This window comes from Lampris incognitus, chromosome 3, assembly GCF_029633865.1.
Source record: "Lampris incognitus isolate fLamInc1 chromosome 3, fLamInc1.hap2, whole genome shotgun sequence".
NCBI classification, from domain to species: Eukaryota; Metazoa; Chordata; class Actinopteri; order Lampriformes; family Lampridae; genus Lampris; species Lampris incognitus.
The window spans coordinates 82752989-82768709 of record NC_079213.1 but is presented as its reverse complement, the minus strand read 5'-3'; the positions used below and the strand labels follow the sequence as shown (position 1 = coordinate 82768709).

Below are 15721 nucleotides of genomic sequence, written 5' to 3'. Positions count from 1 at the left end.
ATGACGCCAGTCTGTCAGAACAATAAAGGGCGCACCGGCTCCAGTCCCCCCAGCTTTAGTGCCATCCTGGGACCACATGCTGCCAATAAAACCCACAGGCCAATAAAACTGTCTAGTAATGAGACGAGAGAAGAAAAGACCAAGACCTTAATGGCCCTGAGAATTGAAGGAGTAGCAACCAAAAAAAGGACCTTGCAGTCATGCAGGCATACCTAATGGAGGTATGGCACGACTACTTTCTTCTTCGGACATCTTTCTTTCCTCCGACCCCCACCAAATCCTTCTGTTCTTCCTCTCAACTGTCTTCTCGTTCATCGCTCCATCCTCACTCTCTCCTCTCTACTGATCCCTTACTCCCATGGCCAATCGACCCAAACCACATCAAGCAGGACTGAGTCCAGATGCCCTTTAAAATCACTTTATTTCAGTGCGTATCCGAGCAGTATATCACAGTCTTCCAATGCAATGCTGCAGTATTGTACATCATTACAGAATCGATATTTACAGCTCAAATAAATTACGTGTAAAATAATAAGAGGAATGACAGTGTAGGAGGGGGATACAGTACTATACAGACAAACCAGATACAATGAACTCTGTGTGTGTGTGTATGTGTTAGTTTTTCCACAGTGCAACATTCAGGTTCAATCTCCTTAATCATCATTCCTCGTGCACACCATAGACGTACACCAGGATAAAATGCTGAGAATAACAGCAGACATTCATGTTAAGCATCATGTTTACAGTTCGTCAGAAGAGGAAACAAAAAAAGCACATATCAGAATGAATAATCGCAATATCAGAACAGACTTCAACAGAACCAAGGGGGGAACGTGAGAGATAACTTAATGTCACTAGCAGGAAAGTGGGACAGCCGTGACCAAGCCGCCCTAGACCTCAGCAGAACACAAGGAGGGAGGCGAGAGGTTGTTTAGGGTACAGAGTGGAGGGGGGGGGAGACATTCATAATCTGCATGTTTTGGTTTGACACAGTCCCGGTATACACGATAAGAAAGTTACCGGGAGGCAGAGTAGTGGACAGACAGCGGCGATTTACTGAGTACAGTGATGACAAAAAGAATAAAGCAGGCCTTTTTCCCCACCAAAGAGATGCCTCCCTTTTCTCATGCCTTCTCCATCCGTCATCTGTACTCACAGGAGCATACTCAAGAAAGTGAAAGCAATTGTTCTTGAGAAATTTGCTCTCACTGAACCTATATCTTAAGATCAGAGAAAGACAATGGAAAGAAAGCCATCTTTAACCGGCAGCACACAAATGAAACTCCAAAGTGTTCCTGTCTGGGAATGTGCTCTCATTTGTTAAACCCTTCCCTTTAAGAGTCTCCTCTGCTGTGTTTGAGGAGGGAGGCGTCGACAGAGGGCAAAAAAGGATTGCAGGTAGACGTGAGGTTCACCTGCAGAATGTCACAGCCCCTCTGTTTGAGGCCTATGCAGCAGATTCAGATTAGCCAAACTGAGAGAGACAGGCAGAGAGCATGTAGCCTCTGCCATCACATCATCTATCTCTAACATGTGATATGTAGTCAGGACAAAGGAGCTGCCCTAAATGTGATATGTAACATTGTGGAATGGGATTCTCCTTCACATTGACTAGAGGGCTGAGAGACAGCTTTTTTCCTCCCTGACCACCTATATGGCAGTAAAACATATCTTTGAAGCCCTGTGTTTCTCCACTACCTTATTTCAAGTCAAATATCTTACTGACCAGGACTACTGATCTCATAGCAGGATTTTGTTTAATTTTGAGCAATATGATCAGTAGTAAGGGTGGGTGGGAGTTGTTCCATGGGCTGACATAGGGGAGGTGAGGGAGGCTGGCTGGTGCCCCCTTGCTGGTGTGGAGGACTGTTTACAGGAGAGATGGTAGAGGAAGAAGAGGAGGATTCTCCCCCATCCTCCATTTCAGACACTAGTGGAACCGCATAATAACTGGAACTAAGAGGGAGAGAGAGAGACAAAAACAGGGTTGAGATGTGGAGGGGTTTAAATAAGAAAGGGAATTCAGTGAGATGTTCTGATTTCAAATAACAACAGTGCTTCGAAGTTTATCTAAATACTCACTGATGATAATCAGCATGAGGGCAATCACTACCAGGGCAATAATGATCTTCATCTGTAGAGGAAGCCGAAGCACCACAATAAACACATAACATATAAGACTTAATTTCTGCTGTAAAGGTGACGAGCAACACATGAACTCAACCATGTGCAAAGCGCGCAGATACACACACACACACACACACACACACACACACACACACACACACACACACACACACACACACACACACTACCTTCATGTCTCTCCACCACATCCTCCTGTGCAGCTGCTTGGCACGGCTACTGAAGGCAGATGCGTTGTCTGATAGGCTCTCTGGAACATCACGTGACCAGACGGGAGAAAAGCGAGTGCGTGCGTGCGTGTGTGCGTTGGTGGTGAGTGGGGTGGGGGGTGGAAGAGAAATAATTAGTTAATCACATATGTGCAACGTGGTGGCTGTTTGTAAAGGAAATGGCCAGGCTTTGTTTCAGCATGTGAAACATGTTATTATCACTGTAGTTATGTGGGGCTTCTGCACCCCCTGCTAAGATAATGTTAATTGTTATATATAAAAAAAAAACTTTCTTGGCATATGTACATCTGTAAGTTGCCAAATTAATACCCAAAAGAGCCAAAAACACACAAACTCCAACTTCCTCTCTTTCTCCCTCTCTTCACGTGTATCTCTTTCCAGTTCTCACAATCCCCAAGTCTATTTCCATCTCCCTGTCCTGCTTCTGTTTTTTGCATACAGTTGTTGATGTGTATGTGTGTGTTAACAGGAAAGCTACAGCTCTCTAGCATGCGGCGTTGGGCTTGTCCAAGCCCCTGTTCCAGCCTTGTCTGTCATGTGTCTGTTGTTCTCTTGTCCATGTGCGTATTAACAACCTGTTGCCACTTCAGAGAGACGTGTACAGATAAAGATTCTGAGAGGACGCTTGTTAAACCTGAGGAATGTCACACTGGTTACTTGCGTTTTGGTCAAAGGCAGACCGACCGCACTGATCATTCAGAGAAAATTGTATGCAAACACAGAAATGCATGTATTTGGGGGAGCATGCTCTGTACGGCAGTGCATATTCAATTATGCAAAAAGTGCACCAAAACCAACAAATTTGCATATAAAAACTCTCAAAGAAGTATACATGCATATAAACACACACGCACACACAAACATGTTCCAGATGTGGGTCAATGGGCCTCATTCATCAATTGTTCGTACGTACATAAGAATTTGTTCTTACACACCCATGGACATTTTTAGCCCTGAAGTTTGTCTCAGAGACCAGTTTAGAACCTGGGTAACCCCTGAATTTAGACACAAATCGGCTAATACTGATGCCTCTGAAAGCCAGGGTGACTGCTCATTGCAAGAGGTAGGCAATAAATGTTAGGGGGAAGGAATTACAAATAATCACCTGGCTTTCCTTCTAACTGTCAGACAATCTTGAGAGCTAAAAAAAATTCCATGGGCATGTAAGAACAAATTTGTATATACAAATGATAGATGAATCAGGCCCATTGTCTCAGTTGGCTGGCAGACATAACCGAGAGAAGCAGATACACAACATCTGTGGATTTCATGATGAGGCCTAATGGACAAGAAAGAATGACATCGTCATCTGTTTCATCTGCTCATCAGTGCAGGAGGGGAGCGGAGAGGGGGAACTGAACTGTGCATGTCATGCTAAAACACTTGTGTGCGTGTGTGTGACTTGCACGTGTGTGGGGGACCTCAACACCTTTCACACACCCGTTAACTTACAGCAAATGCCTGTGTGAGCCAGAGCGTGTGAGGACTCTGTCTGGGACCTATCCACGTTTAGTGTTTCACCACACACCTGGTAAAATACTAAACCTGAACACACCAATAACACCTTTGAAGTACATTCGCAAGCACCCCTTGCTACATCCTCTACGTCCTGATGGTAAAATGTTGTAGATGTACATGTGTTTGTGTGTGTGTTTGTGTGTGCGTGAATGAGTGTGCACATATCCTGTCTTTGTGTGCCTCACCTGACTTGTCTTGCAGGTCGTCAAGGCGCTCGCCTCTCTCTATCACCTTGGAGATGTTCTCCTGCATCACATCAATCACTTCATCAACCTGTGACTGCACCCTAAGGATAACAGTTGGGGTGTAAGAGGGAAATTATCAGGAAAAATAAAGCCTGTGAAACATAGACACAAAAGGTAGTGTTTGGTAAAGACTGTTTTGTGTATGAACACAGAACAACACAACTATAATAGTTCAATAATATTCTCCTATCCAACTGTGGTACTTTCCAGTCCAGCGGTCACTGTGTTGGCAAGCAACAAAAGACAAAGCTCAACAGATGGTGTTTAGCCTCAGTGTGACCTGCCTGCACATGCTCTGGATCAACAGAAACCCGCTCGAATCCTTATATTCATCTGTACCACACCTCCCATTTGGACCGACCTGGGTTTGGTATGACCTGTTCAAAATACTCCAATCTCTCCCTTTTTCTTTTGATATGAGAGCTCCATTCTTTCTGCCTTTAAATAAGTCAAGAGATCCAGTGAGAATAACAACACTGCCAAATCACTGAGAGGAATGGGTAATGGCATCACTCGGTAATTTCTTATTTTGGCTACAAAAAAAATTTGTAAAAAGTACTTTCCAAACACCTGGTAAATCAAATGAACCCTCTGTTATCTAGTATTATAAATTCATATTGTCTGTAAGGATGAGCAGACAAATTCATCAAAACCCACACACAAACTTAAGGAAAAATAAAGACCGTAAAGGACATGGGGTTAGAGGTGATGAGGCTGAAACCTGTGATGCCACTTTCCAAAAAACCATGAAGATTGTTGTTAATAAAAATGTCAAACTATAAAGAAGGAATGGTGAGTAAAGCACCTAAGCCCAGTGCCTGACTGTTTTAACAATGACTCTCTCTGTGCTCTGGCTGTCTCTGACTTAAGGTTAATGTGGAAACAGACTCCAGAGGGACTGGGAATAACTAGAAGGGTTACACAATGACCTGCACATCGTTGGTGCCGTTATGCAATGGGCTTGCAACTTGGCACTTGTAGTAAACATTACTAGTCATAGTTACATAAAACATACACTGTTTTTTTCCCCTTTTTGTTGTTTGTTTATGGTTGTGTGGTTTGTTTGTTTTCTTGGTTTCTGTAGGTTGTTGTGGTGTTAAGCAACGGGTCAATTGTCACTTTTTTGTGGTGTGTCTTTGTAAAGGGAAAGTGTACGTTTTACTATTTTTGAATGCTCTGATGACACAGGTGTATTTTTTTGCAAATCCCAATAAAGTAAAAAAACAAAAACATGCACGTTGTGTGTGGTAAGTGTGTTGGTACTTACTGTTTGATTTTGTCATTCTGAGGTCCGAACCTGGGACCAGTTGGCCCTCTCCTGGATGAAAAAGCATTAGTGAAGTCAAAGTCTGTCATTAAATATCAAAATTATCTGAATATTTTACAATTGCTTATCTGAGGATTTGGCTTTTTTTTTAATGTTTGTATTTTTTATGGTTTTACAATCATAATTTCTACTATTAATGTAAATATCTATCACTGTGACAAACACCTTTGCCTTAAATGTAGCTTGAGTGCATATTTTTTAATTTGAGTTTTAATTTTATGATACAGATGCCCAACACAAAACATCTACACACAAACTCACAGGAAGAAGTCTTCCTCCTCATCAGAGTCCTCCTCCAGCAGGTTCCTCTGTAAAAGAAAGTCAACAGGTGAGGAAGCAATAACCTCTGAACCCTCACAGACTCCTGTCTTTCTATCAGCAGAGTGCCCCATTCACGGCTCTAGGACGGCTGGGACTAGTGAGAAGAACTGGTACAGATCATTCACAAAGGACGGACTGCATTCCTGGTACTAATGACTGCTGCTGCCAATATGAAGATCTGACTGAATTCACTTGATTCCCACCAGAGGCCAGACTCGACTGATCAATAGAGGCTAAGTTACTCTCCTTGTCTTCAGAGGACAAATACAGCTGGTTGCACCATTGATGTAAGGCTTCACTAATACTTATGCATCATTATCTCTGCTGTTTACAAAGGCTCATTAAAAAAGCTACCCTGGTTTTCTCGACGAGGCCTCAACAGATCTGACGACAATCAGTTCGCTTGGGTGGCACATAATGTTTCCCTTTATTCAATAGTGAGGGTGGGAGAAGAGCAGAAAGCTTTTGAGGTCTATGGAAAGACTGTCTTATAAAAATATCCTTGTAATCACAACCAGATCTCTTACCTTTACAGCTTCAGCAGGGTCAGAGAATGCCTTGTGTAAAATCCCATTTGCTGAAAGTTAGTCAGGGCAGTTGTGTAAAACTATCAAATGTGAAGAGACGGACTGCTCCTGTTTCTCATCATGTTAGATGGACCATGGTTTTTGTTACCTGGAAAGCTTATCTTTGAACCCACAGACACACTAGGAACACGGTATGCAGGCGATCTGACAAAGTCAGCTCTAGTATTGATTTATGTGAAAAGAAATGCTGTGCCCAAAAGCTAGGCATCAAGATGTCTCCTATATGCACCTTGCAGCAGCGTTATGCCCCTGCTGAAATGACTGTCGCTGCTGAATTTTATTATATTTATTTATTTACAAGAGCAGAGGGGAAAGGAGAGAAGAAAAGAGAGGAGGAAGGAGGCAAGGACAGGAGAGGAGGGGGATCCGTCTTATTTCTTTAGAAACTAACATTATATTATTTTGCGCTACGGACACTTCATATCCAGGTCCATTCACACACCTGTGAATAAAGCATATAAATGAGAAACTTTGCTCTTACGTGATAATGTAAATAAATAAAGAGCTTTTGGATTGTTGTAGTATTTTTGTTATTTGATTTTTTTTGTTCAATAATCATCTTGTTTTAAAATTAAAACAATAGTTTTCAAATTGTACTTTTATTATGTTCAATAAAAGTGTATTTTCCTAAATCTTGAGACACCTCATATATGTTAGACAAACTCTTGAGACACCTCATATTTGTTAGACAGACATTTCCCCTGCTCATTACTATGCACAAATGTACTTTATGTACTTATTAGGGGTGGGACAATACTGGATCAAATTCCGAATTGTTTGATAGGGTCTTCACGGTTCGAGACGTTCCCCATTTCGCGAGATCGTGTGTTATTAAAACGACCGGGATTTCAGATTCAGACACTTTATTTATCCCAGAAGGGTAATTCACTCCTACCTAAAATGACCATGGGCAGTCAAAATGACCGCCAGTTTTTAAACTCTATATTCTCTCAAGGTAAATACCCAAATGAGATATTAATGCATTGCATATGTTAGTATGTCTGTTAGGAAATGACTGACACCAAAATTAACATTTTAACAACTATAATACCCGGAATTCAGGAGGCAGCCAGGAATCCGCCGCAGCCGGGACGCGAACCCAGGTTGCCTGCACCACGGGCAACTGTGTTAACCAGTCAACTAAAGGGTGTGACCCGTTAGCCAACGGGCTAGTGAGACTACACATCCGTGATCATTACAATACTATTTTTCAAACAATTTAAAATCGCCACTGTCCAACGCCTGTAAATACTGCAATGGCTCAGTGGTAGTCATGGTGTGTCTGAAACAGTGGCTGTACCCAGACATACTGGAAATAATACCTGAAAAACAAAACAGAAAATAACATATTGCTAATCTAACAAACATAACAAGGCCTATAAAACATTAAATGTAAAAAAAGAACTGAACGTTGTGAAGGAAATGACGCGAACAACACATGCGCAAATTATGCATGGTCATTTTGACCGCTCATGGTTGTTTGAAGTAGAGTTTATCATAACTTTTTTTGTGCAATTGATCTAAAGCTAATTTTAATGCAAATATGTGCAATTTTAGGGGCATTCAGAGAGCGGCAGGTCTGTATCTTTTTTTTTCCACAGTTATTAAACTTTACACAACAAGAAAAGATGGCACAAAATTTTGTTAGAACTTTTTCCACTTGCGTTACGTTTGAATACACACCTTGATAATGCCAAAATGTTGGGCCTAATTCTTAAAATAAATCAAAAATAGAGAACCGCAATGGTGTTTTGTCTCTTGCTTACCAAGGCATCCACTGTATCATATTGAATCGAAATCATGAGCCCTGAATCGTGAGACATATCGAAACGTGAGATTTGTGACTTGACCCACCCCGAGTACTTATGCCTCAAGAACCCTTCTGGTGCTGGCAGACACATAGAAACCTCCTGACAGGGCGTGCTTTGCGAGCAGACAACTAGTGATGAAATGGGGCTTGGTGTCTTGCTCAAGGACTTTGACAAGGATGGGCAGACGCTGTCATTGTGACTGAAACTTTGACCTTACAACCATGGCAACTGAAACAAATGAGATGTGCAAATCAGTGGGGAAAAAAACCCCAGTTGTCTCGACACATCTGTCCAATATGTGTGGAAGGAAACTGGCTTGTGCTATGCCAAGACAAAGATGTTTTATTACAAACATGTTGTCATTTCTTAAAAAAAAAGGAAAAAAAAGGAACGACTGCTTTAGAATCATAAAGAACGAACAATCTTCCTCCATGGAAACTCTTTCTATGTACATTATAGGACAGTAGAGATGGGGGGGACTAGATGCTATTATCAGGGCTGAGGGGGAGTGTGGTGGGGGGTCGGGTTTGTGATGCATGAGGCTTGATGTGCTTCACTTTGATCCCAGCTAGACACAGAAGGGATGACAGGAACAAAGCAGAGGGAGGACAGTAAAGATTGGAGCTTGATAAAGACCAGAACTTTGGCTTTTCTGGACTGATTGTACTCGTTACTCTGCTGCTATTCCTCTAATCTTTATCTTCCTTCAATTGTCCATTCTGTCTTGTTACCACTCTCATTTCCCTTGACTTGATACTTTCACTTTATATCTATAGAAAGGCTGCAGTTATGCTACAGTGACAATATTTACTGTTGTGAACATGATTATGATCATATGGGGAACAACGTTATCAATAGTAGAGCCCTTACCTTGATTAGCTAAAAAAAAAGAAGAAAAGAAACAACAACTCTGCTACATCTTCCATGGTACCAGAACAGACATGGACTACAGCCCACTTACTCTGTCCATTCCTAAAATGTTTTACCGACTCTTCACATTCAACCCCTACAAACATTCATTAATTTCCTCTCTGCAATTCCCACCGCGGGTGCTTACTGACTGCCTGTGGTGTTAGACCTACACCCACTCAGCACCACCAACCCCTACACCCATGTCTCACCCTCTCGCTGCGAATGGATCCTGTGACCTCGTCATCATTGAGATGTCGTTTAAACTTGGGGGGCATGCTGGTGTCAGGCTGCTCCTCCCGCTCTGGCTCCCTCTGCAGGACAGGAAGTACATCCATTAAGTTTTGTGAGTTTATTAATAAGCACAGGCTTCGAAACACCTGTTGCAAGTCAGAATGGTTCCATTGTTGTGAAGGTGTTTCACGAGACAGCTTGCTGAACAAGGGAATCCTCTGATGTCAATAGGTGTGAGTGTGTGACTTAGTCTTGGCAGAGCCACAGTTGGGTCTTACCTACAACCAGAGCACATACGGCAAAGTGTAAGAACACTGGAAACACTTCATCCATATCCTCAATCTAATTCCCTCACTCAGTAATTGCTGGCCAAATTAGGCCAGTTAAGCCATTTGACGAGGGCCTCCAGCCACTAATATTTCCTGTTCAGCCAACCGGCTTTGTTATTCATTACAGAGCTGACCACCCTCCCTGTTTTAATAGCCTATTCAGTGGTGCCCAATCCTACTCCTGGAGAGCTACCATCCTGCCGTTTTTCACTCCAACCCTAATTTAACACACCAAATTCTACTAATTATCTACTGACTAAGACCTTGATTAATTGAATCAGATATGCTAAATCAGGGTTGGAGTGAAAACTGGCAGGAGGGTAGCTCTCCAGGACCAGAATTGGGCACCACTGGCCTAGTTTTACAAGATTTATCTGCCCTCTTGTCTAGAACAGTTTTGAAAATGGAAGCTTTTCTCATTCAAGCCTTGCTTTGCTGCAGCAGTTCAAGCCAAAGTTTTGTGGGAAAAAAGCAGGCATTTTAATACTAAGCCTTGCCAATGGCAGACAGACAAGAAATAGTGACCTACCCTAATTCCAAAAAGTTCTGTTGTAAAGATGTTGAGTCTGACTAGTCATGAACGGAAATATCATCATAGCTTTGTGTCTTTGGGCCAAAACTTCTCCAGTCTCAAAGGTGGAAAACATACTTTTCTTCTAACTGCACACTCTCTCTGTTCTTTTGTCTGTTTGTGTATATTGCAAACCAGCACATCTGACATTGCAACAAAACTAATCACAATATATCCTAAAGGCGGCATCTGGAACTGGTAGACTGAAAATAACATGCGTTAATGCCAAAAGTTGAGGCAAAAACTGGAGAATTTTGATGGTAGAGGTAATAATGTAGTCACACTCAAAGATACCATCTTTCATCTTTTTTCCATCTTTTCCACCAGTACAACATATGAGATTCTAATACCATTGAATCCAGTTCAGCCTGAAACTGTGGCTTTCTCAGCGTCCTTTTCTGGCACCACGGTTGGAAAATGGCCTTCCAGTGGCCAGAGATGGAGAGGAACTTTCCGGGAAACAGAGAAGAGAAGCGAAGGACAAGGCGATCTATGAAGCAGCAACAGAGTGAAGAGAGAGATAGAAGCAGAGGGAAGAAGAGAACCCAAGTCTTGCATTCTAGAGTTGCAGAGGTTTATTTTGAAATAAGCAGCCTATTTCAAGTGTGATGCTTTAAGGTGCAATCCATACCAAAGCAACATTACCAGAATTCAAACCAATGCCTCAATCAATACCTGAGTGAAGTTTAACAACAAAGACATTTGCAAACCTTGCAAAGTCAGTTTAGAGCCATATGCAGCAAAACAACAACTTGAAAGGGGGTGGTGAATCATTAATTAGCTACACACAGTTAATGACTGGATGTAACTTTAAGTATGCAGAGAAAGAATAGATCACTACGCCTACATTTAGTTGGTCAGCTTCAAAGGGAAGAGGAAAACGGGAAAATGCAGCAGAATCAAATAATGGTATTTTGTTTAATGCTTTTGTTAGCAAATACACGCATATAGCCAAAACAAATTTCAGTCACACATTACTTAAAGTGTAATTGTCAATGCTAAAATGCTATGAACAGTATGCATCTTATTGAGGTATACAAATCAAGGGCAAATCTTACCAGCTGATCTTGTTCAGAGCTCGGTATCAAAGGATTTCAGCAAATGACAATTTCCAGATCAATTTCCCATTAATTTTCAGGAAGTTTAACTGAACACACCCCTAACATGACCAGACTGATTGAATTACAAAAATTAGCGATGCAAACATTAGTTGCAAGCTAGTTGAGAAATAGAGCTGCTGATTCATTTCAAGAATCTGGCTAGCTATTCAAACTCGGCAATGCTAATATTGCTAGCTTTAGCTACCTTCTGTTTGTCAAGATCCGCTCCTCCTCGATGCTGGCGAAAACGAACGAGCACCGGTTACTCTTAGAAACTCAGTTATACATCCAGATTTTTTTTCTTTCTTTTTTGGGGTTTCGAAAGGAAGGTAAGCTTGTACTGTCAATGCATTTCAGATGCTGCTTGTACGGCGTGCTGGCACCTGTAGTATGGTTGCGAACTAGCAGCTAACCCTAGCTAGCTGCTTCCTCTGAATCAGCTGACTGGGAGACGAACATAAACAGCGATGAGGAAACCGCTGCATTGCCAGATGTGTGACTGGTGTATGGCGACCTTTCAGATGCCTTATTAGCCTTTTACCTTCAGTCATGTAAATGTAATGTTTCACTTTGTGTTTTATTTCCGGTTTTGGTTCCATTAACACTTCCAGTTTACGAAGAAATATGTTTTTATATCAATGCATTTAATGATTCCAATCCACCCCCCTTGTACCAAATAAATAAAACGGAATAATGGGATACTTTTAGCCACTAAATGACTGATGTCTATGGCAGGAGTAGGCAATCTTTCAATAAAACATCTTAATCTTAATGCCCCAGTGATGCAATTTCTCCTCCATAACAGAGAGGAAGAATTTTTGTTTTGAAACTGTAGCCCAAGAACGACTTAATATTGCGAAAATTTGTTTTAAAGTTTTTTTTTCGGCAATTATTACAGTGTCTGAACTCTTTCCCCCCCTGGACATTACTTAAGGAACGATATCAATATAAATGTATTTTATAAATAAGGTTTGCCCTGTCCGTTTTTGTGATATTTGTTCCTTTAAACAATTTTTAGAAGATCGTAATTACTTTAAAGTGAATCAGTTTTCGGTTGATCATAATCATGCAGTGCTTCATTTGAAATGACTTATCCTTAAGAATACAATAAACACTGTTTAATAATACTAACACAGTTGTACGAACTTGAGGGTGTCATTAAGAGTACATTTAAATGATCCCTTTTTACCTCATTGATATTTATAAATTTCATAAGCTTACAGTATGGCACAGTATAATTTGTTTGAAAACATGAAGCGAAGTCAATCTTGCAGTAAGAATAAAGGCTTACAAAGTTTCGAGTATAAGATGAATATTATGGAGGTAAGTTATTATATAAGTAGTCGTAATACTGGTGCTGTTATCCTCGCACTGTACATTTTCATACTTCTGTATGAAATTTTTCACACACACACACACACACACACACACACACACACACACACACACACACACACACACACACACACACACACACACACACACACACACACACACACTACCTCTTCCATCATTGTGCAATGCCCAGTTCCCCTGCTCCATCCACTGTTCTACTTTTCCACTGTTTGTAATGCCATTGCACTGCATTATGCACCAGACACTTTACTGCGCGCCCCTTGCACAGTCATAGATATATTAATGTTATGTATGCATATAACCCTGTGATGGCCTGGCGGCCTGTCCAGGGTGTCTCCCCGCCTGCCGCCCAATGACTGCTGGAATAGGCTCCAGCATCCCCCGCGACCTTTAGAGCCGAATAAGCGGCTGGATAATGGATGGATGGATGGCCATATGCATATATATGATGGATGCCAATTTATTCACCTGTACACGGTATGCCTTATATCTCTCAAAATTACGTTTATTTTTTTTCTGGCTGTTTTTTATATTGCCTTTTACCTTTTTTTTAAGACTGCCTTCATAACCTCTTCGTCAATAGACAGTGAGTGTCATTTACCGTGTCAACTGCTATGCTGTATGTTGTGTAGAAAGATCGACTCACCAAAAACAAATCATAATGCAAAATGTAGATGGCGAATAAAGTTTATTCTTGGTTTACTTTTAAGAGAAAGTAGGCTTCCTATTTCTATTTCTATTCTTTTTTTCTGTTATTGTTTCTATTTTTATTCTATTTTTCCATTTCTGATTTCCACCAATAGGTGGCAGCAACACGTCTACGATGCCTATAGACTACGTGAAATTGTACCAGATGAAGACAAACTTTGAACGGAAGGCTGGTTGAGACAAGGTGACACCCACGCTGTCAAAATTAAACACAGATTACTTGTTTACACAGAAACAATATTGCTTGTGGACGGTTAAGGTGTTTTTTCGTTAATTATATTTTGTGTCTTTAACTTCAGGTAGCCAGTAACGAGTCTGCGTCGCCCCGCTTCTTCGCCAGTTCACTTCCGTGGTTCAACTGCAAGATGCAGACAGTTAAAAGTAACGCAGGTGACGATGGTGACCGACACCCTTTGTTTGGCGGAGCCCTGTCAGCTGTCATTCCACACAGTGCAAAAGATGTAAGTGAGCTGAGGGAGATCCCAGACAACCAGGAGGTGTTTGTTCATTGTCACACGGACCAGAGCCTTATAGTAGAGCTGCTGGATTTCCAGAGTCAGGTGGATGACCAGCATGCTGCCAAGTATCACTTTGAGGACATCGCTGGGAGTAACAAAGCATTGGATCCAGGGACCTTTGAAGTGGCCGGTATTGAACAACTGCCAAAATCAGAGCTGGCCATGTCAGTGTGCAGCACTGCCTGGTTGTTGACTGGAACACAGTGTGTCTCTAAATTCAACGAAGAAGCCAAGAACCAAGTCACTCTGCACCTTGGTTTGTTCCGGTTACCTCAGTTCACTACAGATATCCTAATAACTTTCAATGACCCGCTCAGCATCAGCCCTGCGAGCAGCAGCGCCGCTGGAATTGGGTCATATCCTACAGAACCATGGACAGTGCAGGATTTCCATCGCTTGTTGCGGTCTCTCAAATTGCATGACCCTGGACTTTTTGGTTAGCAGTGACATGCGGTGAGGTCAGTGGCTGGGTAGGCAGTGGACATTCACAAATCCAAATTACATCGTTTTGTGCTCTCTAATGTTTTACAACAATCTGATCCTTCTTCATTCATCCAACTGCCACAGAATTCTAGAATATTGTGCCCCCTTGGCTGATCTACATCCCAAATGAAAACCTAAACAAAAATATTTTCAAAGAAGTAATTTTTTCTTGTTTTATATGGTTTTTGATAGCTGTGAAATGACTAAATAACACCATTGCCTTTCCTTAGAGCTCCCAAACCATTGTGGATCTCATTGTGGTCACTACAATGCAGTTATGAGATACTATTTGTAGATATTGTTGAAACATTACCTGAAAAGAAGAACACAAACACAACATAAAGAAACATTTGTGGTAAAAATATGTAATCTAATGTAAGTAAAATATACAAATATTTAATTTGTTTACCATTTCATTAATTCATGTCCAGTGTCATGATGTATAATAAAATGACTGATAGCAGAACTGAGAGTGAATTCATGCAAATAAACTGGGTGCTGAGGTGACAGATTGTTGAGATCATATGTATTGAGGTCACCTACAGATCAATTAAAAACACTAATTTTTGGGCAATACATGTGAAAATAGCAGTTAGTCACTTAATAAATATTAGTAAATATAATGAGTAATTGCACTGATTTGTAGAAATGGAAGACAAACTGAGATTACTTGCACAAATCTGTAAACTTCAAAATGGTCGACAGCTTTCAGGGCTGTTTTTGATGTTATAGTAGGAGATGAATTGTCAATCAATGAAAAGAAAATGTGGCATGATGCCTTGAGCCAGCCTGAAAAAAAAAACATGGCAAACTACAAGTAAAAAAAAAAAGCGTCTTGGGAAGCCATATATGACCCATGTACTCATGTCATTCACAGTACTCAGTTTCCCATTTAGCCAGTATCTTAGAAAACACAAAGTGATAAACGCATAATAAATGATACTGGCTGCAAAGCATGCATGCAAGCATCCACTGCAGTTCTCACTTCAGTTTAGCTACACAATTGTAAAAGTGCATGAATAAAAATGCATACCTTTGTGGACTCTACATTCGTACAGGTTTGTAAAAATGAACAATAAATATCAATGCAAACTAGAGGTCTAAAAATGAACAATAAATATCCATTCAAATGTGTAGTTTTGTAAAATCCATTACTAAACACTTCAGCTGCTACACAAACAGTTGCATACCTTTGTGAACTCTACAAATGTATAGATTTGTAAAAATGAACAATAAATATCAATGCAAACTTTGTATAAATTTGTCAAAATGAACAATCAAGTTGCATTTTTAAAGGGCTTTTCTAGCTATAACAGCCACTCAAAGCGC

The 15721-nt window shown here is 41.0% G+C and overlaps 2 protein-coding genes across 3 annotated transcripts; one reads left to right on the top strand and one right to left on the bottom strand.

Annotated features, from left to right (window-relative positions):
* Window positions 1-410: 410 nt before the first annotated feature.
* vamp4 (vesicle-associated membrane protein 4) lies at window positions 411-11784 on the bottom strand. 2 transcript variants are annotated; one of them, XM_056277597.1, is made up of 9 exons: window positions 11533-11784; window positions 10578-10717; window positions 9306-9407; window positions 5727-5773; window positions 5406-5456; window positions 4079-4179; window positions 2316-2395; window positions 2083-2134; window positions 411-1956 (listed from the first exon to the last, which is right to left on the bottom strand). In XM_056277597.1, exons 2-9 carry the CDS (start codon window positions 10578-10580, stop codon window positions 1931-1933), a joined length of 462 nt encoding a protein of 153 aa, XP_056133572.1. In that variant the 5' UTR covers window positions 10581-10717; window positions 11533-11784; the 3' UTR covers window positions 411-1930. The 2 variants fall into 2 exon arrangements, with proteins under 2 accessions (XP_056133572.1, XP_056133573.1); XM_056277598.1 differs by lacking the exon at window positions 10578-10717.
* Window positions 11785-13545: 1761 nt separating this feature from the next.
* On the top strand, window positions 13546-15613 carry rangrf (RAN guanine nucleotide release factor). Its single transcript, XM_056277755.1, has 2 exons — window positions 13546-13575; window positions 13691-15613. The coding sequence occupies exon 2, from the start codon at window positions 13757-13759 to the stop codon at window positions 14348-14350; it is 594 nt and encodes a 197-aa protein (XP_056133730.1). The 5' UTR covers window positions 13546-13575; window positions 13691-13756; the 3' UTR covers window positions 14351-15613.
* The last annotated feature ends 108 nt before the right edge of the window (window positions 15614-15721 follow it).